Here is a 27,031-nt window from a genome sequence, read left to right as displayed (position 1 = left end):
CCTGGGCTTCCCATTACAACATTTCTACACTATGGCCTCAAACAGCTGGATGTTTAAGACTCCAAACATCTGTAGAAACTAAATGTTCTCGGACTGAAACTTCTGCCTCAGTAATGGTCTGTCGTAGAACTTAAATACTTAAAAACAGTAATGAAGCTGTGTAATCAGAGCAGAAATATCATGAGGTAAAACACTGTTTTGCTTTTTTTTTTACATGAGCATGGAGCTGGTTTCCCCCCACAGCACTTTTTAACGGCTGAGTTAAGGCCGTGAGTAAGTGAGGATACTGTATAAAGTAAAGGCAGCAGTGGAAATCTCAGTACTGCACCTTGTGAAGGTATTGATCACCAGCCCCATCAAACTCCTGCAGCTCCTTCACAGTCATTTTGAGATCTGCAGCAGTAAAAACCCTAATGCATCTTAAAGTCAGTCTGGATAAAATGTGCTTGTTAAAATGGCAAAAAAAAAAAAAAAGAATTTGTAGCCTGCAGAGCTCCTGCTTGCTACAAGTCAAGACTTTTGGATTTGAGGGGAGCATGACTACAACAGCTACAACTAAAATGTTCCATCAATTCCCCTTTAGGAAACCTGGTGTTTGTATGTGCACACGTAGAAGAAAAGCCTGTTAGTTTCATCCTTCGCACAACATCCTGCTTTTTATTCTAAAAACCTTTTCACAAGCCGTTTGAAGATAAACGTCCTTCTCATTAGCCTGTTTCCGACATGAACTCCAGAGAATGTCAGGAGAATTAGGTCCTGACATTGTCAGGATTTTTTCCCTTTCAGACATGTGGCCAACATTGGAAGATAGACCCTTTGAGATGTGTTCTCACTTGTGTGATTGTGCAGGGTGCAGGTCATGATGCAAAAACAAAGCTACAGAAGTCACAGTGTTTCATTTGTTTGCGTTGAGTTCCAGGTCTGCCCTTAGTGACAGGAGTTGACGAATTTCGTTGTCCTTCCAGTTTGACAGATGTTGTGTTTGTTTCAACTTCTGGTGTTTGTATCTGCCGGGTTTCGCAGCAGTCACAGGAAATGGAATTAATCGACACGCCCACTCTCTCATGGTGAATTCCCCGGAGTATTACCTCCTCTATTCACAAATGAGCTCGGTTGGAGATAATCCAGACTTTGCACTAGGGAGCCGTCTGGGTAAAATCAGAGTAATGTAAGGGGCAACAGACTTTTGGGATCACAGATCCACCCACCGCAGATAAAGTCTGGAAAATGTCTGAATTCCAGTGCATGTCTGAAAGGGGCTAATGTCAGTTTAATAGCAATTTCTTGAGACAGGGGTCTTCATTTACTTCCATCATCTAGGCTTTCCATCCTGTCCCGGTTCCCTGACCACAGATCATTTTTTCTGCATCATCACAGACCTGCTCAATCTCACCGCTGAACTCACACAAAGCACTTTGCACAGGGTGCAGCCTGACAGAAACCAGAAGGAGCTGGAAAGCATCAGGCAAGGTTGGGGTTGCAGAGGGGACAGACCCAGAACCAACCAATTCACCATGCAGTCACCATATGGCCCTGGTTTCTCAGGCAGTCCTCTACGCTCCTCCTCTCTCACAACTTCCTGCCAGCCAAAGAGACAGACACAGAGAGAGACAGGAAGAGACAGCTTGTGTGCGATGGGAAGATCATCATGAGAGAATTAAAGTGGACATGCAAGAAAGCAAGAAACAGAGAGGACATGAATTTTTGAAGGGTTGAGTTTTTAGAGAGAGACACTAAGCAGAGGAGGCCGAGAGCCAGAGAGACGGACTGTGTGTCCTCTTCAGTGAGCAGACAGTCAACACTGCTGGGGGAGACATGCACAGGAGACACAGGAAGGGGGAAAAATGTCCTGGCACATCAATCTACGCTCACTATCCCATAATGACTGATGGAGTTTTATCTCCACAGAGAACCTCAGACTTGTTGTTTGAAGACGGACATGTCACCTTTGTCTGTCCCAGCAGGGGGACCTTGAAAAAACTGCAAAGACTACAGTCAACTAGCAAGTACATCCTGGGTTTGCATGAGTGGTAAATGCCTCCACAGCCATCGTCCACCCTCAGTCTTCTCATGCACTCATTCACTGAGCTCATCAACCAATCGGAGTGGTCTCTCTTACCGAAGGGGCTGCAGCTAATTCAACGTGCCAAATGAATGCAGGCTACATCAGGGCGCCATTTTGCGCATGCGTAGTTACCAGCAAGTATAATTCGTCCCGAAGACGTCGGGTGAGTTTATTGCCCCACAGGTAGACTCCACTTCAGTTTGTGAAATGGAGAAAACACAACACAAGATGTGATTATTTTCAGTGACTCAGAATAAAAACCCACCCTTCCCGTCATTAAGGGTTAATGCATTTCATTAACGTAATTGACGTAAATGTTCTCTGACAATACTTCGAAAACAGCAGGCAACAGGAATCAAAAAGAGCAGGTGTGTGTAGAAAAAAGACGCAGTGCCATATGCATGAAACTTAAGTTTTTTTATTATTAATACTCAACACTTCATTTTGTTCATCATGTACAAAGAGAAAGAATAGTCTTATCTGAGCACTTATAATCATAGACATCAGTATTATCCTTATTAGAAGTACCATAATTAAGTTTTTTTGCACTTTTGTCATGACGTGGTTAATTTTGTTATTGAGATTACTGATTCCATACAAAAAGAAGGTAAATGTCTTCCCCAATATTTAGTATTTACACAACCTGTACAATTATTTGTTTTTGTGTGGTTTTTTCTTTTTTTTGTTTGTACGGTGTAAAAATGTTGGTATTAATTCAAAGAAAAGGGCCACAAAAGGAGAAAAGGATGGCCAAGAATAATATTCTGTATATCATTATGTATACAATTGATATTATTCATATGTTACATCTTTGTCAACCCACAGTAATTTTAATCAGGCTATGAATTTTCTTTGATGTGTTTTCATCAACCTGTTCACCGTGTGAAATACATTTAGTAGCAACCCCTTATGTTAGGTCACCATTAACTCAGCCAGGTCGAGCGATCCGCTCTCCACTTATGAATGATGAAGATGGACAATAGCCATATTAAAACAAAACTGTACAAAAGTCAATAGAAAAGTTTGTATTCATCAATGTAAAGCAATATCAATACATATCAATACACGTGTACGCAGATAGAAGTATTGAAATATCAGTAAACAAGTTCCCTAATGCATTAGGGCGAGTCGAAAAATTAAAAGCTGCTAAATTACATGGACCTTCACAATAAATCATCAGATTCACAGTATAATTCTCCCCGTCCCGTCGGCTCACTGATATCAAGTAGCAAACAAAACATGTCAAATAACTTCTCCTCCAAAATACAAAAATACATTTTCACATGGATCCCTGCAGCCGAGCGTGTCGCTCTGTCATTTGGTCCCATGTGTCAGTGCTCCTGACAGAAAACCGCACATCAGCTGAGGTGATATTCACTGTACATCCTCCCCCTGCAGGATGCTCCACTTAGTCGTGTCGTACATTTACATTTTGCTCTGCGTGAAGCGTCTGAACACATGTGTAGTGGGGCACTCGTGGCTGGGACCAATTCAAGGGGAATAAAAAAAGAGAGCCGAGCAGCAGGATGTGGATGATGTTCACCTGCAGCTGGAAAGTGGCCACTGGTGCCGGGATGTGCAGAAGGGGCATTTTTAGGTTCGCTCATGCCGTTTATTGCAAATGAGGAGAATACATGTGGTGGCTTGTGTGAAAAATATGCAAACCAAACAGTTTATGTGAACAGAGATACATTTTTCACTTTTCAATCAAGCCTCTAGACATGAAAGCAGTCGCGGAGAAAAAAAAAACCAAGAGGAGAGATGAATTTCCTCTGTGAGCGCAGGGGAGAAGATTATAGAGACTTATTGGAATCAGTACGGCACAAAAGAAGAAGTGTAGGAGAAATCATTTCTGACTGCATGGGCGCACAACCCAACAAACAAACAAACAAAAAAAGCGCATATGTACACACCAAATTACAAATTGCGTTTCTCGTCTCACAAACGGAGAAACGCGCACGAAAGTGGCGCAGATTGAGTTGCAATCCAAAGCGTTTACTCGTTTTGAGTTGTCGAGTTTAGGGAACCGCGCGCTGAAATGTAGCTGATTGAAGGAAAAACCAAATGAAACATGACACGTCTAATGTTTCACCTTTTAATAAGGGGTTGCACAAATGCATTTCAGCTTCGAATGGCTCTCAGTGACATGAAACTGCACTCGCTCGCGTGCTGACGTCGGCAGTGACTCTCAACACCTGTGCATGTTTGTGTGTGTGTACATGTGTTCATGGGTATGCGTGTGCATTTGTGTACATATATTCATTTATATATATATATATAGCTTCCTTTAGCACAGTGATGTCTATCCCAAACAGAGAGAGGGAACAGGATAGGCCGGGCCGATGATGGCTCTTAATTCTATTTGCAAACACCGTTAGAGCCCAGGTTGGAAAATAATGCTATTAAACTTAACAATACAAAAAAAAAAAAAGGGCAGCAAAAACAGAAATATCTTTAGTTTGTAACTAGGCTTTGCTGCTTAAAAATGAAGGATCACCATATACTGCCTCTATACGCAAATATCATCTATGTATACATGTAATATTGTATTACATAAATGTGTCGTCGATCGGAAAAAGCATGAAGAAGAGCTTATCTTAAAAAGAGAGAGTCTAACACAATTCAAGGGAAACTTAGCAAAGACTCCTAAAACTAAACTTTCCCCGTTTTACTCACCAAACGTCTACACCTACAGTAAATTAGCCTCAATTTCCAACACTTTAGTGAACAGAAGAAAAAGCATAATTCTTAACATAATCAGTACTGATTGTTAAACTTTCATAATTAACATGAGATTGAAAGAAAAAGAGGTTCAATTATATCACTTATGAGTAGTTATACTTGTGTCTTAACTATATTTTCATATTTTTGTTGATGTATTTTTTTGTTTGTTTTATGAGTTTTTATTGTTTTGTTTATTTCTTAAATTGCTGTAAAACATATTGAAAGTTACATCCTGTCTGTCTGTTTACTGTACAAAGTGAAAAGAGTTTTAAATATTAGTATTTACAAGCAAAAAGGTACTAACGCTGATTGATGCTCACTTCCTCGTTTCCTTGTCGCTTCACCTTCTACCGTCTCTTTCTTAAACCGCAGCTGATGATGGTTGACCTGAACGCTCAACATGTGTGTGTCGGCGTAGAAAAAGTCCAGAGATCCCAATTTATTTATGAGCACAGTCGTTGGTGGGGCGTCGGGGGTGGGAGCGGATGATTCAGATTTAAGGCTAACTCGATCAGTCTCACTCTGACAGTGTTGTCTGTGGAGGGAGGACGGGTTTGTAAAAAAAAATAATAAAAAAAAAACAGCTGTTACCATTCAATTTCCCTCCACAGACACACACACACACACTCGCCAAGTCATTCCATTGGTGCATTTGAATTGGGGAATAAGATTTAAGCCTGCACTCTACACACTCAAGTAGCTTCCATGTCGGGACAATCTCACATTCTCCTGCAGCCCTTGAACTTCTGACACCGTCAGCTAATCGAAGATCAAACCTTTTAAAAACTAATAGAGGCGTCTTTATTCTGTACAGTAATGTGATGACTCATCATGAGATAGCTCGTGGCGATGGAGGGGGGGGTAGGGGGAGGGTTGGTAAGGCATGTCTACAGAGTGCCTGAACCTACACCGAGCAAAAGGTCCTGTGCAATAAACGAGGCCTCTCCAGCTAGAAGGACCATTCAGAGTAAAAAGCTGCAAAACCTCCACAAGATGGCCGCCCTCCTGACAACAAAGAGACATTTTCCTCAGCACCACTGTCATGTCACCTCTCCTACACATTTTGTAGCATTTCGCCCACGTCTATTAAACGAACATGACGTCCAAAAAAAGCTTTCAGACAGCTGACACGAGTGAAAACCCGACGTGAAGCCAGTGAGAGGCCGAAAAAAAGTAAGTGCCTGTTGTGTAACCTGAATAAAAGAGGTGGTGTAAAGGCTGCCGTGTTGTGAAGTGACTGTGGGACATCCTGAATACAAGCGCCTCATAGAGCACTGCCAGACATATGAAATTATTTAACAAAGTTATAAAACATCTTGTATCTAAACCCTCAGCAGCAGCAGCAGCAGCGTCTCGAGCCTGCTGCAAGTTTTCCGCTGCAGCCCTGTTAGCGTCCCGGTGCGGGTCCCCGGTGCGGGTCCCCGGTGCCGCGGCGTGCAAACTGCTGCTGCTGCATCCACCGGAGACCACTAAGTCCCACTAAGTTCTCTCAGCATCCTCAGCTTCGGATGAAACGCGTTGCTCACAGTTAAGAGGAGTTCAGACCGACAAAAAAAGGAAAGAAAGTAAAATTGGCATCTGTCAGCTCTAACTGAGGTCCGGGCAAATAAATGTGTGAATGCGAAGCAAAAATATTGTACAGAGGACAGAAAAAAACAGGAGGATTTAGTCTCTCTGGCTTGTTGGTTGCACTAAAGCAACTTTCCTGCTGCCACCAGACGGTGCAGACAGGGCACAACTACAGCTACTAACACAATAGTGAAATATTATAGCAACGGAACATAAAACAAGAAACACTTAGTGATATCATAAGCAGTGTTATCATAATCAATACTAACAGCTTTGTTATTCACAATGTCATCAATATTATTGTTGTTCTTATACCCTGTGTTCTATAAGAATATCTTATTATCGTTTGTGATTGTATTTCTCGTAGCAAACGCGTCAGGGATGAGGAGGAGGAGGAGGAGCGGTGGCCGAGAGGAAGAGGACAGAGAGAGAACAAAAGAGAGGTGGACAGGCCGGAGAAAGAGAGAGAGAGAGAGTGAGACGCACTTGTCGTGTCCTATGCCTTAGAGACAGTGTCTCCTTTCGGCAGTGACGCGGGCAGGTGGGAAGTTCATTTCCTGTCCCCACCCTTGCAGTCTTTACCTCAGAACCGCCGTACAACGTGGAAATGAGATGAGGTGTCACCACTTCGTCTGACTTGGGTTGAAAGCGTTTGTGAGGTCGAGGGCGTGTTAATCAACTGTGTGGACATAAAGTAGAGTAAGCTTTGGCCATTTCTGAGAGAGCGTTAACATCCCACGCCTCCTCAGGGTGTCCTGATTTTTACCCTTAATCTTTAGTTTCTATTTCACAGTTTCTGTCTTTTCCTCCTCCTGTCTCACTATGGACTAGGGCTGCAGTGTGTGGACAGTTTCTCTAAAATCATCCCTGATCTCCTAACACTACATGCCACTAATTCCTCCTCCTCCTCCTCCTTAGTTTTCTCTCACACATCAGACTCAATGCTGGATAGTTTCTCATACACATGGCCATTGCTTCCATTGAAGGGACGTGGGGGGCCAACCCCCAGCATGGAGCCGTGGTGGTTCATCCCACCCAGGCTGAGCTCTTTTTGGAACCGGGGCGTTACGTTGGAAATCACCCCGGATGTGGCAGTCGCTGGCAGATATGACGTCGTGCTCATCTGACCCCTGAAGTCACTTCGGCTGTTTTTGGCAACTTGTTGCTGCTGCTGTTGCTTTTTCATGTAATATTGTTTGGCTCCATGCATTAGACACTGGTCGTCACCAAAGGTGGGTATAAAGGGGTTTTGGTTCACCCGGTCAGGGTAAAGAGATTTGGATAAAGAGAATGCTGCCCCACCTCCTTCCATCAAAGACCTGTCCCTGTCTCTCATGTCTCTCTCTCCGATTGAGCGGCGGTGGAGGCCTTCCCCACCTCTGAACAGGCCGAATGGTGAGCCGGGTCCTGTCCGGCTCTCGCCTCCGTAGAACAGCGGGTCCCTATCACGTTCCCTGTCTCTCTCTGAGCCGCCATGGCGCTCAAATATGTGTGCGAAGGGGCTGTTGCCCTCCATGTAGCGTTCTTTCTCCTTCAAGCTAACGCTTCTGGGTGGAGGCAGCATCCCTCCCATTCCTCCACCACCTATCCCACCACCTAAACCCCCCAACAAACTTCCCATCCCACCTGAATCCTCTTTCTGGAGGTCGACAAATGTGTCGTACGAGTGCTGCCGCCTCAGCGGCTTACCGACACCTCCGCCTTTTCTCCTTTGCTGGGCCTGAGATTGAGACTGAGGGCCTGCACCCATACCTCCACCTCCTCCCCCACCTTGTCCTCCCCCCATCTGTTCCAAGAGGTGGTTGTTGTCCTCGCTGATATCATAGAGGTTTCCTGTCTTTTTACAACCCTCACAGCGCATGCAGGTTGCGGAGCTGGGCCGGCTGTTTCCTCCACCTGCTGAGGATCCGCAACTCATACCACCACCGTATCCACCACCACCCCCTCCGCCGTGCATGGACATCTGCTTGCCCCCACCTCCGCTTGCTCGACAGTTCCTGCACTCCCACTCACCTCCTGCCAACCCCGATCCTCCCGCGCTCTTTGAATCTGGCTTTTTGGGTTTGCTCTTTAAAAAGTCGTCCACTGGAACCAAGGTGGTGCAGGTCGCCACACCCCCATCTCTATTCCCAGGGCCCTCTGTGAGGTCCACATGCTCCCACTGAGGGACACCCTCTTTGGACCGAAACTGATCCAAATAAAAATCCCTAACACTTTCATTTTCTCTAAAGAGGTAAGAGTTCCCGTCGTTGTTTCCTCCTCCACCTCCTCTCTTGCGTTCAGTTGTCAAAAGTGGTGGGGAGGACGAGCGATGGCCGTGGTAGTGGTGATGGCTAATGTGGTAGGGTTTCCTCCTGTAGCCCAGCTCAATCTCGTCCAGCTCCCGTCTGGACTTGGCAGAGGCCGGCCGTTTTTTCAGGCTATCACGGTATTGTTTGCGCTTCTTGGCGTTACCCTCCAAGTTACCGTAAGTTACAGTGTGCGTTGAAATGTCTGAGACATCGGAACGTATATTTCCGTCTTCGTCTCCTCTTCCTGGACAATAGCTGTGCCCAGGGATGTAGGTGGAACTCGAGGCACCTCCCTTAAAGGAGAATTTCCCGTACAGGTCTGGCAGGCCGCCCTTGAAGCCCTGGCCTGAAGGTGGAGTCTGTCCAGACAGCAGGTCAAACTTGCTCATGTTCCTATGAGTCAATGCAGAACAGGGCTGGGTGGTGAAAATTGGGGCCACACCTCCACCCAAGCTGTCGCAGTCAAACATGCCACCCTCCAGGGAACTAGCACTGCCCAGACTATGGGGCCTGTTGGGAGGAGGTCCACTGAGTCCTAACGTTGAGCCGTGGTGGTGCAGGTAGTGGTCCTGGTACAGATTACTGTCCTTCAAGTGTAGGTTGCCAAACGTCCTCTCCACCTCACTGATGTAGTCACTGAACATGTTGTCTTCTGGTAGATAAGGTGGCTTGCAGTCTGAGTGGCCCGCCAAGCTGCGCCGGTGCTCAGAGATGTCATACACAGAGGATTCGCGGCGGATGAAGTCCAGAGCGCTGTGTGGTGAGCCGTTCACTCCTGACAGGGAGGCCATGTTCTTGGCGGTGCGTAAGAGGCGCATAATGTTTGAATGGGTGTTGTTCATGGTGGCTGATGGGGAGTTCAGTGCTGAGCTGCTTTTCTCCTCAATCTGCACCCCATGGATACAACTGTAGATGCCCTGTGCAGAAGAAAGAGAGACAGCTTTAAACACTTGCATTTTACCATTCACACGTACTTCATGTATGTTGTTGAAGGTTTCTGCTACTAGTATTTGACAAGAACTAATTTCCAAGAGCCTTTGGTGGGGTAAAAGTCGATCTCGGGGAGGTGACTCAAATCGGCAAAAACAAACCCACCGAATTTATGTCCCAGAAATTGTATCATATGAGGGTGGTGGAGATAGAAGCAGTACTTGAAGTACTGCTTCTATCTCAAGGGAGTAAAGTTTCTGTGGTGCAAACCGTCCAACAGAGTGCAGTTCTTTCTGCTTTTGCTGTCAATACTTTGCCCAAAAAAATACAGTATATAAAAACAGATACATATACAAATATAAAAACAGATGGAAATGTATTCTAGGCAGTTGGACTTAGACAGCATCAAGATTCAGAGAGGATCGATGATTGATGAAGTTAAAGGGGCTGTAAAAAAGCCTGAGTCTCACTGGTCAATACCTTTAATCAATGTGATTAGAATTCAGCTGAACAATATCCTCCGGCAGTTATTAAACACCACAGCTCCACTACCCTTTGATGCCGCTGGCCACGACACCCTCACGAAGAGAAAGGCCGGGCCAAGGAGACGCTAGCCGACCGACCCAGTGACAGAAAGATAAACTGCTCCATTTGCCTTCTGTGATGTACGATATAATATTCAGATAAAAATGGATGCAGAGAAGAGAGCAAAGCAGGCCTGACTGATGGCTACGGCAGAGGATCAGATCAATTCTTAACAATGCTGCTACACCGTTTTCTGGACGCCTGTAGATGGCTGTGGAGACACAGGGATACTCTGGCTGCTGTTTTAAAGCAAACGTCAGCTGATCTCCGTTGCCCCAGCACAGGTCAGAAGGAGGTCAGGGGTCATGTGATGGTCAAACTGTCTCTGCCGTTAAGCTATGACTCTTCTCCACCTACTTTGATCTAATCATGTGACTCCCTGACCCCAGCCAATTGTTTCTGGTTGTCAATTAACTTCACAGACAAGTTCCTGGACTGCAGCAGAAAGGCCCTCATCCCTCATTCTGCGTTGATCGAGATCTTTCAGTCTGTTAGCAGCAAAGTCTGTAGAGCTTGACGCCCAGCGAGCTGAACATAAACACAAAGTGACTCAGAAGCACTGAAGATAGATGGTATTTGAATGGGAATCTTGAAGTGGAGGACAAATGAATACACCCACCGGCGTGATATTACAGCTAAGAAACATCTTTCAGTGTTTATCGGGTCCTTGTTTTTCCATCTGCCCGTTTATACAATTTGTCATCACTTTATCTCTTTTGTTTTGCGTCTTCCACTGTCCCGATTGCACCGCACCTGCTGCTAAATCTGTCTCTGCTTTTCCAACGCACATCATCTATAGCATTGTCGCATCTGGCGCTGACTTTTCCAGGAGTCTGCGCCTTAATCTTTCCCTAAAGGTTTTGACCTTTAAAGACGGCAACGCCGTGCTGTATTGAGCCATGTGACATTTCAGGGCAAATAAACATTTTTAAGCTCTTTGTCTCCGAAACACACAAATAAGTAACAACTGTGACTGCGATAGACCAATAAAAGGCAGCCCAGGTTTGAGCACTGTTTTTTCCCAGATTGGCCCCAGTGAGTCTCGTTTTTGGGATAGTTGTCTTTGCAGTTAGCCAGAAGCAACACAGCCACTAGACTCATATTTCAGTGTTTATTAGCACTTTAAATTGGAATAAAGCAGAAACATGAAGTCATGCTGTTGCGGCAGGTCCCTGAAGCTGCTGTCCACAAAAGGTACGCGCCAAGTCTGGTTTTGATGGAAGTCATGTTTTTAGAACGCTTCCAAAAGCTTTTCTACTCGCCCATCAGGTCTTTGTAGCCTTTCAAGTAAGATGAGAGGTTTCCTCCTGCTAATTGATACTGTTCAAAATAACTATGAGGATACAGAAATACAGAAAATTGTCGTGTCGTTTTTAAGTGTTAACTCTGTCTATGGGCTAAAGCCGGAACTAACAGCTCAAAACAAGCAAAAAAACAAAGCCTCAGTCAATGTAGAAGCTCTGGAAATTAAGGAGAAATAACCAGAATGAGCCGCTCAGCTTCTGAATATGAGCCTGGTGAAGTTACAGTTACACATCCACCCTCCAGACTGGAAAAGGTTAATGCTAGAGGTGGCAGGAACATACAAACTCAATAATCAGAAGTGTACTACAGATAGCAGCAGCATCACCCTAAAATCTTTGCTCAAGTGGAAGTAAATGTACTTTATGGCACAACTAGCAGTACTCTACTAGAAAAGGGATTTTTCAGGGCATCAATCTGAGTTCATGCTAAAAATAAAACAACACTATTGAACATGATGCTGTTGATGGCATGAATGCACAGGTTTAATCCAGATGTGATTAAACAGATTTAAGGAGAGAGCCACTTAAAAAGCGTCTATTTACCGTAAAAATCATCACATCATTTCTTCGATTCTCTAATTGACGCGTTTGGTGCTAAATGCAGATGATGCAGAGATGTGGACCTTTCATACGTTAACGGCTCTAAAGTCTTTTCTTTTTTTTTTAAGTCAGAATTTGTTTCAGTGCCGCAGATGGAAGCTGGGGGGGCAGGTGGCCAGTGGAAAGGGGGGGGGTTACTCAAATGATGCTGAAGCCATGTGACCCACGCCAACCGTGACAGATGTCTCATTCTTAACACCACCGGGCTTAAATGTTAATTGCGGCGATAACAATAAAGTTTATTGGATTATGGTGTGAAATTAAAATAGCGGAATCAATCTGAGCGGCGAAGCGGGAAAGAGAAGAAAAAAGACAAACTGATTAAATGACGAGAGGCTGTGGCTGAGGATTTGGGAGAGATAATGAACGGTTGCTGTTGTGCTCCGCGTTGCTGCTGTGCCACATATGCAAATGATTATTTCCCCTGAATATTTTAACATATTGAGTCATGTCCTGGTATTAGTGGACGCGCAGTGTCGTCCCATTGTGGCAAAGACAGACGTGATTTCTGCAAACGAGAGCATCGTTCAGCGTTACACAAAGCTCCATTGCTCTCAGATCAGTTTTCCATTCACATCATGATGTAATAATCCAAAACAACAGCAAGCAGCCTGTCTGAGGAAATGAGGAGTCAGCTGACATTTTACACACACACACACACACACACACGGCCACAAACAAAGTGACAGCAAAGACATACAATTAACACCATACAGAATAATCACAGTTGACCACTGGAGCGTAATATTGGAGCAGAGAGGGGAAAACGCTGCAGCTGCATATCAAACGGAAGGAGACAGCGGCGTGTGTGTGGCGTCCCGCTGTAAATTAGCCACGTGGTTCAGCCTGCAGCAGCTCACCTTCAGAGGCACACGGTGAATTACACCGGGGCTGCGTCTAAACAACTGCAACGCAAATCAAACACAGAGGGTGACTTTGGTCTCCCAGGACCTGCTAATCTACCTGCTGGGGTTCTGTGGCTGATTCCCTCCTTTTTTACCTTCAGTGAAATATGGACTTCAGCTTTTGAAAGTACTTAGCTCGTGGACATCAGAGAGGTCCAAGCACCAGGACTAGGACCATGAGGATGGAGGCTGATGGATGAAGGGAAAAGTAGTAACGACCTCACTCATAAGGAGGACTGGGATCTTCCCATCCTTAATAAGACAAGGGGAAGCCTGAGGTGCCGGGAAAAACGTAAGCCAATGAGAATGAGTTTCCTTAAATCCGAGAGATGAGGGAACGATGATCCGCGTTTCCTTTTAGCCATCAGATGGGTCATTGTGAGCAGGATATCTTCACCTGCTGCTAGCAGCACGCAGGATCCCACTGTGGGTGGCAGCGCTTCTCAGGGTGTCAAACCCTGCAACATGTTGTCACCTTCGCTTCTCTGCCAGGCAAAGTGTGGTCAGGCGTCTGCGGAAAGCCGCACAAAAGTGTGATACTATCAGGTCTATGCTTGGAAAAGTGTGTCTGCTCCGGTCTGCTGCCTTTTTTTTATTGGCAATCACAATCTGTCAATCAGAAAATTTGTGGGAAAATTACAAGCTATGGGAAAGTGAGCCACAGTTCGGACTGGAGACAGTCTCCAGTGGTGATAAAGACGCTTTACGACCCCACGGTGATTTATTAATTAATCTGGATGCCCATCCCTTTTTCTCGCAGGAGTCATTTTTCACACTGCAAAAGTGGTGGCTCTTGTCAACCTCCCTAAAATAAAATAAAACTTAAAAAAAACAGCACCACAGTCACAGTTTTCATGAAGCAGAAGCAAATCACCCAATGAAGTGCTGTGATTCACGGGTGTGTTTTCTATGAAACACAGGTTTTTTATGCGGTTTGTTGACATTATTCACCGTAAAAACTTTGTAACTTCATTTTAACCGTTTGCTCGATTTCAAGTCATTTTGGTCATTTATCATTTTGCTCATTTCTTTGTTCGTTCGTTTTGTTCTTTCCAACTGATTCATTCCCTGCTCACCCTGCTGATGCTAAAGACGAAGCCGGGCCGGCCCGAGCAGACGCCCATGAAGCAGAAGCGCAGCTGCCAGTAGAACCAGTGCTCGCAGATGAAGGTGATGAGGGACAGTGCCATGGCGGCACCGAGCATGTAGAAGACGCCGGCCATATTGTCCACGTCCAGCTGGCTCGACATCACCTCGTTCTTTTCGTGGTGGCAGATCCCAGTCAGCCAGAGGGATTCGAGCTCCTCCATCTCACCTGGACAGGGAAAATGAAATGGGAGAAACGGATGGACGAAGAAGAGACAGAAAGATGCAGGTGAGGACGGAGGGACAGAAGAAGAAAAAGACGGGATGTGTTTTTATGAATCCGTTTGGGAATAAGAATGAGGAACAGATACGAATGTAAAATAAGAAGTAGAGAGCAGGGATGTGATGTAATAACAGGATGGAGTTGGAGGACATGAGGGACAGAGGGAATGATGTAACAGGAGAAGAGAGGAGGGGAAGACAGGGGGTAAGGATGGTTAGAAGTGGAACACACACATCGGACACGTTAATAATCCTATTTGCACTTATTCTGTAAATGTTCGTGTCTACAGGTGTTTAGCCCAAAATATGGAAAAGCTGTAGCATCATTGCATGTGTGTGTGTGTGTGTGTGTGTGTCCCTCAGCTCCCGGTCTCTCTGTGGGTCACCTTCTGACTCTTTGCGAGCTGTTCTCCATCACAGCCGACTGTGGCGGGACAGGCGTCGCTTAATGAATCACACATTCAGCCGCCGTCGCTGCACGTCAGAGCGACTCTGGCACAAGAGCACTGACTGGCCCCTGAGCATTAATGAGCTGCTCAGCATGCGCACGCACACACACACACACACACACACACACACACACACACACACACACACACACACACACTCAATGCAGCTCCTCTGTCTGCTGAGAAACGAGAGCTCATTTGCAGCCACACTGATAAAACTTCTCAGCATTACCTTTAAAACATCCTGTTTCTAAATGGCAGAAGGTCCCTTTTTACGCGTATGTCATTTATTTCTCCTTAGCGATAAAAATCGATAAATATATAAAAAGAAGAAAAAAGAGCTCTGGAAACTTCCTGTGTTTTAGGGTGTGTTGTAAATGACCTGATACAAGTTTCCACGACTGAAACCAAGTCCAAGGCTCAAAACTGGAAACAATATTGTTTTCAATGAAAACAAATCTATTTGCTTTTTTTAACTTCGTAAAGGTGCAGTTTAACAAAAACGAGGCCCAGGGATCAAATATTTTTGCTAATCCAGGCTGCAGACTGACAGGTTCTAAACGTCGTAGCAGTTTTTGTACTGCTGGTGATGCTATAGGTGCATAGCACACTGCACTCTTTGTGCATCAGCTCACACGTCCCATCATCCCTAGTTTTTGTCACTTTCCTTAAGTCAGAGAGCGAAGTTTTAAAAGTTCATTCGAGAAAGATTGCATCACTGCTGCCTGGTGTCTCGTAAGTGATGCAACAGGTCTTTCATTTGCTTCTCGAGCAAAAGGTCACTGAACTCAGCGGAGCAACTTTAGCACTTTCCATCCGGCGGCTAATTGGAAAACCACCGATCAGACGAGTGTACGGACGCAGTTTCTTTTGCTCAGGCCGGCATCAAACTGGGCTCCCCACGTGAGTCCGAGCGCTTTCTAGGCCACCAGGAGGGGAGAGGATGGTGAGGCGTGGCGAAGTGACATTGAAATCCTGGGAGGGAGGGAGAGGTGGCGAGACGGGGCCGTTCCTGCATGTGGCATTGGAGGATGTTAGCGTGAGACGGGGACCCGCAGTAAAACGCACAAGTCTTGAATCCTGTTAAATTCTAGACAATCAAAATTCAAATCAATATATCATAAACACAACACACACACACACACACACACACACAGGCCTCTCAGTTAATGTAGGCTGATAAAAATAAACCTGTGTCTGCTCCGTCTTTATCTCACTAACACACACACACTCCTCTCGCTTACACACATATGCACTCTCATTTTCAGAGGCCTGACCCATATTTACATGGGCACACACACACACACACACACACACAGTGTCAAAATACACCAGGAGCTATGTTGGCACCTCTAACTGGGACGCGCTGTAGTGGGCCCTGGAGGGCTCCTTGGTTCGGGATGCTCACAACATGCTGGACGATGCCCAAATTAGCTAGTTACAGCACACACACACACACACAAACCTACACACATTCACAAACTTCCATTAAGTTTCCCATCCTGAGTGTCGAGCTGTGGAACCTAACAAGCCATCGTTAACCTCAACGAGCAGCCGCTCGGTTTTAGCCGGAAACGCATGAAACTGACTGGACGTTTAAACGCCTCTGATTCCCGCTGCATTAGTGCTCCAGCATGAGCTGAGGGAAAGCGTGTTCACCCTGGAGAGCGTGGACAGTCTCCCATAGGTAAAACACAGCCCCTCCCCCCCCACATTGGAACTTGTACATTCTCCTGGATGTAGATTTACTGAATCTTTGACTTGCACTTAAATAATGGTCCCCGTCACACAAATACTTTCATCCTCCCACAACACACGGCAGTGGCTGAATCTAACATATTTCTGTTGGAGACGCTTTTAAAGGGAACATATTCTTGCAAACGTTGTAATTTACACTCAAAAATAACTTTGCAGGGAAATTATGAGCAAGCGCGTCACATGCGCAGGTTCAGCAACGCAAACGCACCCTGACCAGTGGCCTGTGTGTGTGCAGATCAGCTTCCTGGTTCTGATGAATTAGGAAATGGTCTGAAAGTGTCTGAAAATGGCCTCAGACACAACAAGAATGTCCAGAAACCGTAACAGGCGAACTAAATAACTTTGACCTACTTTGACAGTATTTAGTGCAGCTGTCCTCCTGTGCAGTGAGGGATTACCAACATTTCAGGTGCACTCACTTCCAGTGTTGCCTGTGTATAAACCACCTCAGATCATCCGCTAACTTGTTTACTCCTCTATTGCACATTGTCACCCGTTTTCCTCGACGTACAGTCACCTGCTGCACATTTTACGTGGTCTAATAATTAACCACAAAGCACCTTTTTTGTGGCATGTTGTAACACATGGTTGACACCAGAAAACATTTAGACCTGTTCCTTATTTGTAGTTCATAGACTTGGTTTGAATGGAGGCATTGACATAAGTCCAGCTGATCCTCTGTGGTCACGTCACGATGCACGAGGTGCTGAACGTATCAGTACTTATACCTGCAGTCTCTGTCATGCACACAATGCAACCTTCAGTGTTTTGTGGTACAAGAAAATAGGTGCACGGAGATCTACCATGCACAGGGTCAGTGGTTCGACTCCCATTCCCCTTCTGGCTACATGTTAAAGTGTCCTTGGGCCAGACATTACGGTGGCCCTGAGAGCTCACGGCACTGCAAATCGAGAAAACACACGCAAATTAAAAAAGCAACTTCATCAGTCTGACACGGCGTTAAGTGACGCGCTGCAAACAGCCACCACACAATGAAAATGGCTCCTGGAGCAACTAGAAATATATTTACAAAACTAAATCCCCTGGAACCAGGCTACTGTCGTAGCAATGTTTCCAGGGGACACTAGAAAGCGACGGACATTTAGCTTTGTAGGAGTATTTTTAGTTTCTCCTGGAGACATTTTTTATTCTGTTTGCAGCACGTTTTGCAACTGATATTCAACTTGCTTGTTATGGTTCTAGTTTGAGTAGGACATATGCATGAAAGCATTAAACGTCCCCGACTTCTCTATATTAAAATAGCTTTACTTCCCCCCTGAAAGATGCCTCCACATGACATCACTTGGAGGACCCTTCAGTTCAGAGTTTCTAATCATAGTCAACCTGATTTTCCAGAGCTCCTCCAGATGATATTATCTGAACTCCTAATGATCCTCCGGATGATGTCATCTGGAGGAACTTTTTAGCTGGAAGCAGAGAAATACTTTAACATGTGAGAAGGAAGTTGAAAATCATCATTGTACATTTACACCCTAAACTAAAGCCACAGAGGGCAAGTTGAAAATTGGTGATGTTGCCCTTTAATGCTGCACCTGTGTTGACATATTGATGAAGCTATTTTTTTTTTCTTGATTTGCAGTGCTGTGAGATCTCAGGGCCAACGTAAGACACTGAAGTTGCTCCCAGTGGGTCGGTTGAGCATCGTGCACGGCAGCCACCACCATCAGTGTGTGTGTGTGTGTGTGTGTGTGTGTGTGTGTGAATGGGTGAATAAGAAGCAACATTGTAAAGTGCTTTGGATAAAAGTGCTATATAAGCAGAGCACTTTTCCCAAGTGGAAAATCATTTAGAAAGTGTGTTGCAGTGATGAAAGTTTGTCTTCTTAAATTGTATTAAATTGTTTTCACTGCTCTCTCAGTTAAACATTTCCCCGTTTGACAGAGTGCACTGGCTTGTGTAACCGCGGCAGCTGTGGTCGGAGTTATTTTCAGATAGCTTGGAGGATCAGCTTCTTGTCTAGGGACACTCATATGGCACAATGAGCAGGGGGAATCACCTCCTGAGTCACCAACTGGTTGAGTCCTGATTTCAGAAATGGCAGAAACAGGGGCCAAAGTCCACAGGATAAGAACAGAAGTTCAACTAAGCTGGATTTATCTTGGAGTGTCTGCTGCGGGTCTTTTCCCTGGTGAAGTTGCCACGTTATCTCGATCACATCGGTGCAGCTGCATGCACGGCAGCACCACTGCTCAGCGAGCGCACCACACTGTGCACTTCCTATGAATAAATCAGGGGAGGACACAGCACGCTGTCTCACCGTCTCCAAAGAGCTGCAGGATGGCCAGGTCCACGTGTCTCTTCCACAGCGACTCCTTCTGGATGGCGATGCCGTAGCCCGTGGTGGCGAAGATGTAGCCGCTGCCGATGGTCACCAGCTTGCAGCCCTCGTCCCTGCCGGCCATGTAGTTCAGCACGGCCGCATCGTAAATGAAGGCGTCTAGTTTGCTAATGAAAAAGAAAGGAAGAGAGCCCGAAAAAAAATGAGGGGTTGCAATTAATTAGCATTTAAAAGTCAGACACAGCGACAACGTTCCAATTAACCTGCTAAGTAGCACTAAGCTGCTGATAAGTGTAATAGACTTCCGCTTGGTTTGCCAAAGGCTGGAGCTGGCACCCAGACTGGTGAAAACTGAAGAGGGGGAGTGAAAGAATTACTGCAGTTATTCAGCTCCAATATGTTTACATGAAGACAGCCAGGACAGAAGACAGCGCTTATTGTTGTCCAACCAGATTCCCCACAATTTGCACTTTACACGAACCTTTGTGTAACATTTTGACCTTTGGATATGTTCAGGAAACTGTTTACCTGACAAAATACAAATGTTAAAAATGGGGTTGCAGTTTAATAAAAACAAAACTTTCAGCTTGTGCATTTGGTTTTATGCAGATGCAGGTCCTCACCCGGCCTTCAGACTCTGCAGAGCCTCGTTGACGTTCCTCTGGTTGAACTTTGTCATGTAAGCGTGCATTTCTGGGTAGTTGTTCCTAATGTTCCTTTCTGTGCTCCCGTTCGGGACGGTGCCAAACCGAAACGGAGGCGAGAAGTCGTTTGGATGCTGGAACTAGACATGGACAAGTCATAGCAGTTGAGAGAGAGGGAGGTACAGTTAGGGAGAAACATGATCACATAAATCAACGAAAGGCCCCCATCATACCTTTTTGTCTGAGAGCCCAGTCACCTGGTCCACATATTCCTCCTGGATCATGAAAGCAGCCAGGTTGGCAGTGTAAGAGGCCAGGAAGATCACAGCAAAGAAGGCCCACACCGACACCATGATCTTACTGGTTGTGCCTTTCGGGTTCTGTACCGGCACAGAGTTGTTGAAGACCAGGCCCCACAGGAGCCAGATGGCCTTACCGATGGTGAAGGACGGGCCGTGAGGCTCTGAAAGAAACACAGTCACGGTTTGAGGACAGACCGGCCATTGCGTGGGACACACAGTTGGACCATTTTCACTGCTGAGTCTGCAGCTGAGCAGTGATTTTTGTTAAGAAGAAGGAAACTGAATGTCCAAAACAATACAGTACAAGTTACCCCCAGTATGTCATCGGTGGATGTCCAAAAAACTTTTTATTTACCGTGTAGAGGCAGAAAACAACCAAGAATCTGACAGAATGATCTCAAAGAGACAAAACTACAAGAACGACAACAAATGGTTGGAAAAAGTGGTACGTGGGAGAATAAAAAGAAGCTTCTTTTTTCTTTGTCCATGTTTGGATGTAGCTGTTACAGAAATGTAGGTGACCAGTTTTCACTTAACACTATCATACAGTCACAATTTTATTGATCCATTACTTTGATTCATGACCTCAGCTGTTCTTCAGTTTTCTCTAGTCCTTCTATTTTAACAGTCTAACACAAGGTTAGTCTTTGTTAAAATTTGTGTTAATGTTGGCTACAGGAGCAACTGATCCGAAAAGGAACCGCACACACCTCAAATATGATTCAACACCTTTTTAAAACTTCCAACAGAAATGTTTCACCTTCCTAAATGTATCGTATATGTATATCGCACTTCAGAACGAAAAACATTTTCCCATTAGTTTGAATCTCTGGTTTGGTTCTTTCCAGCCGTTCTGCTGTGATTAGCAGTTGGTTCATAATGTCTGTGTGGGTATGTGTGAGTGTGTGAGAGGGAAAGTGTGTGTGTAAGCATGTGGGTGTGTTCTCTTGTGCGAGGCTTTTGTTCACAGACAAAGTGCCAAAAAATGTCCGTTGTGAAGTTTGCGGGGAAGTTGGTCGAATGAATCGGGCAAAGATTTGTGCAAATCGGAAGTCAAGGCATCGATACGATTGTGCGTCGAGTCCAAACTTCGATGTGACCTCTTCGCGGTTACCAAACGCCCACATCGCCACAAGCAAATGAAACAAGGAGGTGCCCAGGAAGGAGCAGCGCATTAGGGAGGAGCAACATCCTCTGCAAAACATGATAAAGGAAGAGAGGAGCACACAAAAAAAGATGCTGGCTGTCTATATTTAGCCCCATCCGAGAGGGAGAGTGGTGGAAAGAAATTGATCTGTTTTCAGTTTCTTATCTTTTTGGCAGAGGGGATCTGAAACAGAAGTAACCCGCTTGCTATCGGAGGTGAAAAATGGAAATGAATGCAAATGATGCAGTGAGAGACACCTGTACAGGATAAAAAAAAAAATAAAAAATACAAAAAAGCAGAGTGGAGGAGGATGAAGGAGGAAGAGAATGAAGTCACTGGGTCAGAGAGGACGGCTGCTCCACTGTATATGTGGAGGCGGACTGCAGTGTGTGTGTGTGCGTGTGTGTGTGCACGCAGAGAAAGAATATTCGTACGAGACGATCCAGAGTGGTGCACACACAACGCATTAACCTGCAATGCTTCTGTACTTGTGCCTGTTTGTTTGCAGCAAATTACTAGTTGGAGCATTACTCATCGAGTGCTCTCAAAATCGCCCGCCGCCATCTTCTCTGCACAATCCAGACCCTCATTCGCAGACTTCACCCACAAAGACCAGACGATTTAAAGTTTTGGTCCTTTTTTTTCAGCGTTGAAATGTGGACGCGTGAAGTCTCAGGTCCGCGGAAACACCAACGCTGCTCATCGAAAACCAGCTCACTGCTACAGAAGACTCTTACATACATAACGAGAAGTTGATTTCATGCTGTATTAGCTTTCGGACGCCATCTTGCGAGTATCCCCCTGTATTTCTGCTGCAGGGTTGGAGTCTGTGTTTGGACTTAGTTGTTTTTCTGAACAGCTGTTTAACAGAGGACTTTGTATGAAGCCACTGGAATTTCCTTTCTAGTGGCTTCCATCCCCATCAAAGTTGAACAATTTAAGCAACTCTTTACTTGTTCTGTAGCCAGAACACAGATCACAAGATGGCGCCCATGTCCCCATATAACCGGCACAGAATGATATAGCTTCGCATTTTCTATACTACTTGTATTTATTCCCGTCCAAGTGACTAACAACTATTTGTTGTTCTACTTGAGATGTTCAGGAACCAGTGGACTAAAATATAGTATATGATATTGACTAGCAGAAGTAGCTGCTCCTCAACCAGCTACACTATCAAAATAATGCTCACATATTAATTATATTGCATCAAAATGAATCTAATGTGTCACATGTTTTGGGACCAGGACCCATTCATTTGTCTCTTTCTGATATAAAAATACCGGCAGGTAAGGTACAAGTTTACTTTCTGGTATTCTTATTCTGTCAGGATCTTGTTGCACTTCCTGTCCCTGGACTTTTATTTTGTGGCCCCTTCTCCTTACTTCCTGTCCCTGGTTCTGTTCACCCAGCTTTACCCTCGTTGTCCCTCATTGTTTGCACCTGTCCCACTCTCTATTTAAGTTCAGTCTTCCCTTCACTCCCCTGCCAGATCCTCGTCATTGTTCATGTGGTCTCTGCCATCGTGGTCACTGTCTTCATCGTGGGCATCATTGTCATCATTATTACCCTCACCAACTCCGCAGTAGACTCTGGACTTTTGGTAAAGCCTGAAACTTACGTTTCTCGAACTCTTGGGAAATCTGGACCCCTGCTTCGTGGACTTTGGTATCGTGGACTTTGGTATCCTGGACTCTGTGTTTCCTGTGTGGTTTTGGTCTGAGGTTTGCCTTTTGTTTAAATTCAGTATTTTGGCCTAGTCCCTAGTTTTCTCCGCTTGTTTTCTCCTGGTATTTTCATGTTTAGGTTTGCTTGTGTGCTCTTCAGTTTGCCAGTGCTTTATGTTGAGTTTGTTTGTGACTGCCTCCCTTAGTCCTTGTGTGTATGTGCTCCCCCAACTCTGTTACTTTGGTATTGTTCCCTTCCAGTGTGTTTTTAAGTGGTGCTCCGTTTTACTTTAATCATTATTACGTCTTAGCCTTTGTTCAGTAGTTCGTTCTTGATATTTCTTAGTCTCCTTAGCCTTACCCTTGTGTTTACCCGCTCTAGTGGTTTAACGTTTATCTGTGCCTTAGTTTATCAGTAGCCTCTGTTAGTTCTTTCTCTAACTTGTCCCCTGAGCCCGAGCTGTGTTTATTTCTGGTAATTCGGTTCCCCTCTTGTTTTCAAGTTAACTCCTTTCGTGTGCTGGTCCTGTTCATCATTTACATCTCTTTCAATAAAAGCCCCTTATTTTGCAAACCCTCGCCCTGTCTCTTCTCTTGGGTCCATCCCTTAACCTAAACGTGACATATTCACTGCATGTCAAAGGGTCCTTGGGCAGAAACCCCCAAACTACCCAACCCCCAAGCCAGTGCACATCTGAGCAGCAGTCCCAAGCCCAGTAAAAGCAATGTAAAACCCTGTGCAGATCCACAAATCAGCATGCAGAGCACACGATCCACTGTTGCTGCCCCGAGCCACATTTTTTTTTAGAAGCATTTATACAAAGTTTCCCCCAATTCACACAATATTTGGGTCACATGCTTTGCATGTAGTGACTTAAATCTGTGATTCACAGACATCAGCAGTCGCTCGGTGTCTTCTCTAGTGATGCTCGGTCGGCTTAGTATGACAGTCTTTATTGATACAACTGGACAATAACTTTTCTGCAAAAGTGTACTTTTACTTTTAATATCTGAAATACTTTTTGTTGACAACACAATATATATGTAGAATTTAAAGCAAAACACACAAATAATAAAATGAGAAATCAACTGTGCTCAGCCCTCAGGATTTGGTCTCCTACAATATTACAAGAAACAGGAAGCTACAAAACTTTGCAGTCACGCAGACATAAGCGACTGGTTAGAAAGTTGAGCCTCACTCAAAACCCTTTGGTGGGGGTTTATTTAACCAAGACCCTGATCTGATGAAGGGCTTTAAGTTGCCTGTGCTTGGAACAGTTTGCAGACAGTCTTGTTCTGTATATAAATGTAATCTGGTTCACATTATATTTCTCAAAAAAAAAAAAAAAACTATGCAAACTGCAAATTGTAAGGTGAGAGGGCTGCAGAAGTGAGAAGATGAAATCATCTAAAGCTGGGATCAGTGACAAGTCTAACTTTGTTTCCACTCCAAAATATTCCATTACCTACATGTTGCAAAGGTTTACTTTTACTGCAAAATGTAATCTAAGCGTACTGAGAAAAAAGGGACATTTGTTTACATCTGTGAAACATTGCAGTTCACCGATAGGTCACGTGCACGAGTGTGTGTGTCGAGCTGAGGCCTCTCACCTTTCCCGTCAGCCAGACAGCGGTTGTAGCCCACAGGGCTGAAGTACTCGAATATAAACACAGCCACTGCTGACACCAGCAATAGCATCACGAACATCATCACCCACACATCTGCACTGAAGGGCTCTGAGGGGGGAGAGGGGGGGGGGACAAGGGAGAGGAAAGATGAAAGGGGAGAGTGGTGATAAAGAAAATAAGGATAGAAGAGAAGAGTGTGGATGTATGGACGAAAAGACGAGAGACATCAGGAGGACGGAGGGAGGAATCGGGAAAAAAAGAGCGAGGGCGGCAGAGAAAGAGGAGAGAAAATGAAGCGAGAGAGGGCGAGAAAAATATGCAAATGTGATGCGCCAGATTGAGAAGAGGAAGGAAGAGTCAGAGAAACAGAGTAGGAGTGGGAAATAGAGGAGGGCAAAGAGACAGGGAGCAAAAAAGAGAGAATAAATAAACATATTAGCCATATTATCCTGCACTCCTGCATTAAAACCTGCCGCTTTTCACTTCCTGTGTCCACTAGAGCTCTTTGAGTTCAACTTTTGAAAAGCTGTGAAGCTGGACGTTGACCTAAAATGACCTGATGAAGATCTGTTTGTTTGGTGGAGCCACTACAACTGACTACAACTGATACAGCTCAATGTACTGAACACGTACTGTAGTGGTCATGTAATGTACGGTACTTCTGAAGTCTTCATGGTGGACAAGCATCAGCTTGGAACCCTGAAGAGTCCAGGGCTGCAGAGCTACTATTGCTAAATATGTTGGAATAATAACAATGACTGGACTTGAGTGGTTGTACACGGATCAAATGCATAAAAGCTGTGCGTACGCCGGACTCAGGCGTGTTCTTTGCATACAGACACAGTTTTTGTTGTTTTATGAACCTGACTGCAGGTGTCGACGCATTTTTCCCAAACAAAACTTCCCGTGCACTTTGCCTTTTACGTTGTATGACAGCCTACAGAAAAACATGGCCTAGAGCCTCTTCCTTCCACCCATTTCCGTTGCCACCTCAAGCTCCACCTTTAGCTCCTCACCTAAAAAGGCAGAGGGTGAAACGGTGCCGTTGCTACGAGACACCATGACGCTGATGCCCGTCTCGATGAAGGGGACGGAAAAGTCGATGACTTCCGACCTCTCCTCGTTGATGGTCAAGGAGCCGACGGCCATGTGGGCGTTTTTTAACACCACCTAGGTGAAAGGAGTGAAAAGAGAATCCATCACTCATCCATCAACCAACAACTACTGAAGCAGTGAAATGGTAATGAATTTTTTTTTGGGGGGGGGGGGCGTTAAAAATAGCTCACGGTGGATGAAAACAACAAAACACAAGCGTAAAAATAGCAGATCACAGCCATTAGCTCGTTGGAAGGTAGCTGGGCGGCGAGTCTCTCACAATGTGGGTCCGTCCAGGAGTCTTTGAGGGACAACACTGCTGAAAAACAGCTTTTTGTGATGTCCTGTGCTCCTCTGCGTCCAGTTTGTCACCACTTGTGTTCTAATTTCCCAGGATGAATGGATGAATGTTAATGCACAAGTGTTTTCAGTGATCACACCGAGTCTAGACGCATCAGTTGATATGGAAGACGCTTTGCAGTGCCGTCCCAGCTGCTCCTGCTTTAACATGTACCGAGCACGCGGCAGAGTGAGGCTCTGTCTGTCTTTGTTAGCTGTCAAAAGGGCTTTTAGCCAACGTAGCAAATCAAACCTGACATAACAGCAGATGGGCTGAGAAAGTGGAGAAAGAATTAATGAAAGAAACACAGGAGAACAAAGACACGGCAGACAAAGATGGAGTTCAGCAGGTAGCGACTGGAGGGGACACTCGTGACCCTCGCCAGGGGAGACAAAAGTGGGAGAAAGACGCAAAGAGACTGGAAGAAAGTGGGTTACCACAGTGGGTCATGGCTGCTTGAAATAACCGGCCCAATGCCTCCACTAGCTGCCTGCATCCCTTCAGTACCTCTGCACAGGTAAAATATATTTAGCCCCAAACATTAGAGTCCTACAGCGCAGCGGTAAAATGGGACGAGGCTGTCTCTCTGAGTTAATAAGGTGTGTGCTTCGGTGTCCAGAGCGTGTGCGTTAGTGTGCGCGCGGGCGCGTGTGCACGAGTGAGTCATAAAGAGGAAGAGACGAAGAGAAAACCTTTGTTCTCCACCTGTGAAGTGGACCTTTGCATGCAGCCACGTTCTTACACATCCACTCTGCACATTATCGGCACTTTTCAAAGCGTCTGTGTGCGCATGTGTAATTTGTTTGTTCTCTCTGCATGCAAGTGTGTGTGAGTGTGTATGTGTGTGTGTGTGAGCATATCCCCGGGGAAGAGAACAAGTCCATCCAGCAGTGTGCTCACTTCCTCTCTCTCTCTCTCTCTCTCTTCATTCGCTCTCTCCACCTTCCTCCTACGACTTGTTCTCTCCGTGTTATGAAAGTGACCCATGTGGGTGTTATTGAGAATGAGTGAGCGAGGATCCGAGCTTCTCTCTCTGTGTGTGTGTGTGTGTGTGTGTGTGTGTGCGCGCAAGCAAGGCCAAACTCATGTAATTAAGTGTATTGCCTCTAATATTTCAGATTAGGAGTATTAGGACAAGTCAGTGCAGCACATGAAATGTGACACCGAGAGCCCAAATCGAGTTAGGACAAAATGCGGACGTCCTCATAATGTTCGCTGATGGTTTTTTTCTCCTTTTCCTTTTGATCTTTTGTCTTTCCAAGCTGTGGCGAATCGTGTGATGTCGGTGAAGGACACCGGTTGGTTTTGTTAGATACCAGCAGATGTTAAGTGTGTGGGAGACAGAGCGGGGGAGATAAAT

The 27,031-nt window shown here is 45.3% G+C and overlaps 1 protein-coding gene across 5 annotated transcripts in view; it reads right to left on the bottom strand.

Moving 5' to 3' along the window:
• Nucleotides 1–2,467: 2,467 nt before the first annotated feature.
• The window catches only part of grin2ba (glutamate receptor, ionotropic, N-methyl D-aspartate 2B, genome duplicate a), a 113,726-nt gene continuing 89,162 nt past the window's right edge, over nt 2,468–27,031 (bottom strand). For all 5 annotated transcript variants that reach the window (XM_067477482.1, XM_067477480.1, XM_067477484.1 and 2 more), the window contains 7 exons: nt 25,253–25,406; nt 24,219–24,344; nt 19,725–19,954; nt 19,471–19,631; nt 18,827–19,014; nt 14,050–14,288; nt 2,468–9,566 (listed from right to left, as the gene is read on the bottom strand). In XM_067477482.1, coding sequence (XP_067333583.1) covers nt 7,284–9,566; nt 14,050–14,288; nt 18,827–19,014; nt 19,471–19,631; nt 19,725–19,954; nt 24,219–24,344; nt 25,253–25,406 — 3,381 coding nt within the window. In that variant the 3' untranslated portion in view covers nt 2,468–7,283. The remainder of the gene's footprint in view (nt 9,567–14,049; nt 14,289–18,826; nt 19,015–19,470; nt 19,632–19,724; nt 19,955–24,218; nt 24,345–25,252; nt 25,407–27,031) is intronic.

Source organism: Channa argus, chromosome 15 (genome assembly GCF_033026475.1).
Source record: "Channa argus isolate prfri chromosome 15, Channa argus male v1.0, whole genome shotgun sequence".
Taxonomy (NCBI): domain Eukaryota; kingdom Metazoa; phylum Chordata; class Actinopteri; order Anabantiformes; family Channidae; genus Channa; species Channa argus.
This window is presented reverse-complemented; position numbering and strand designations above follow the sequence as displayed.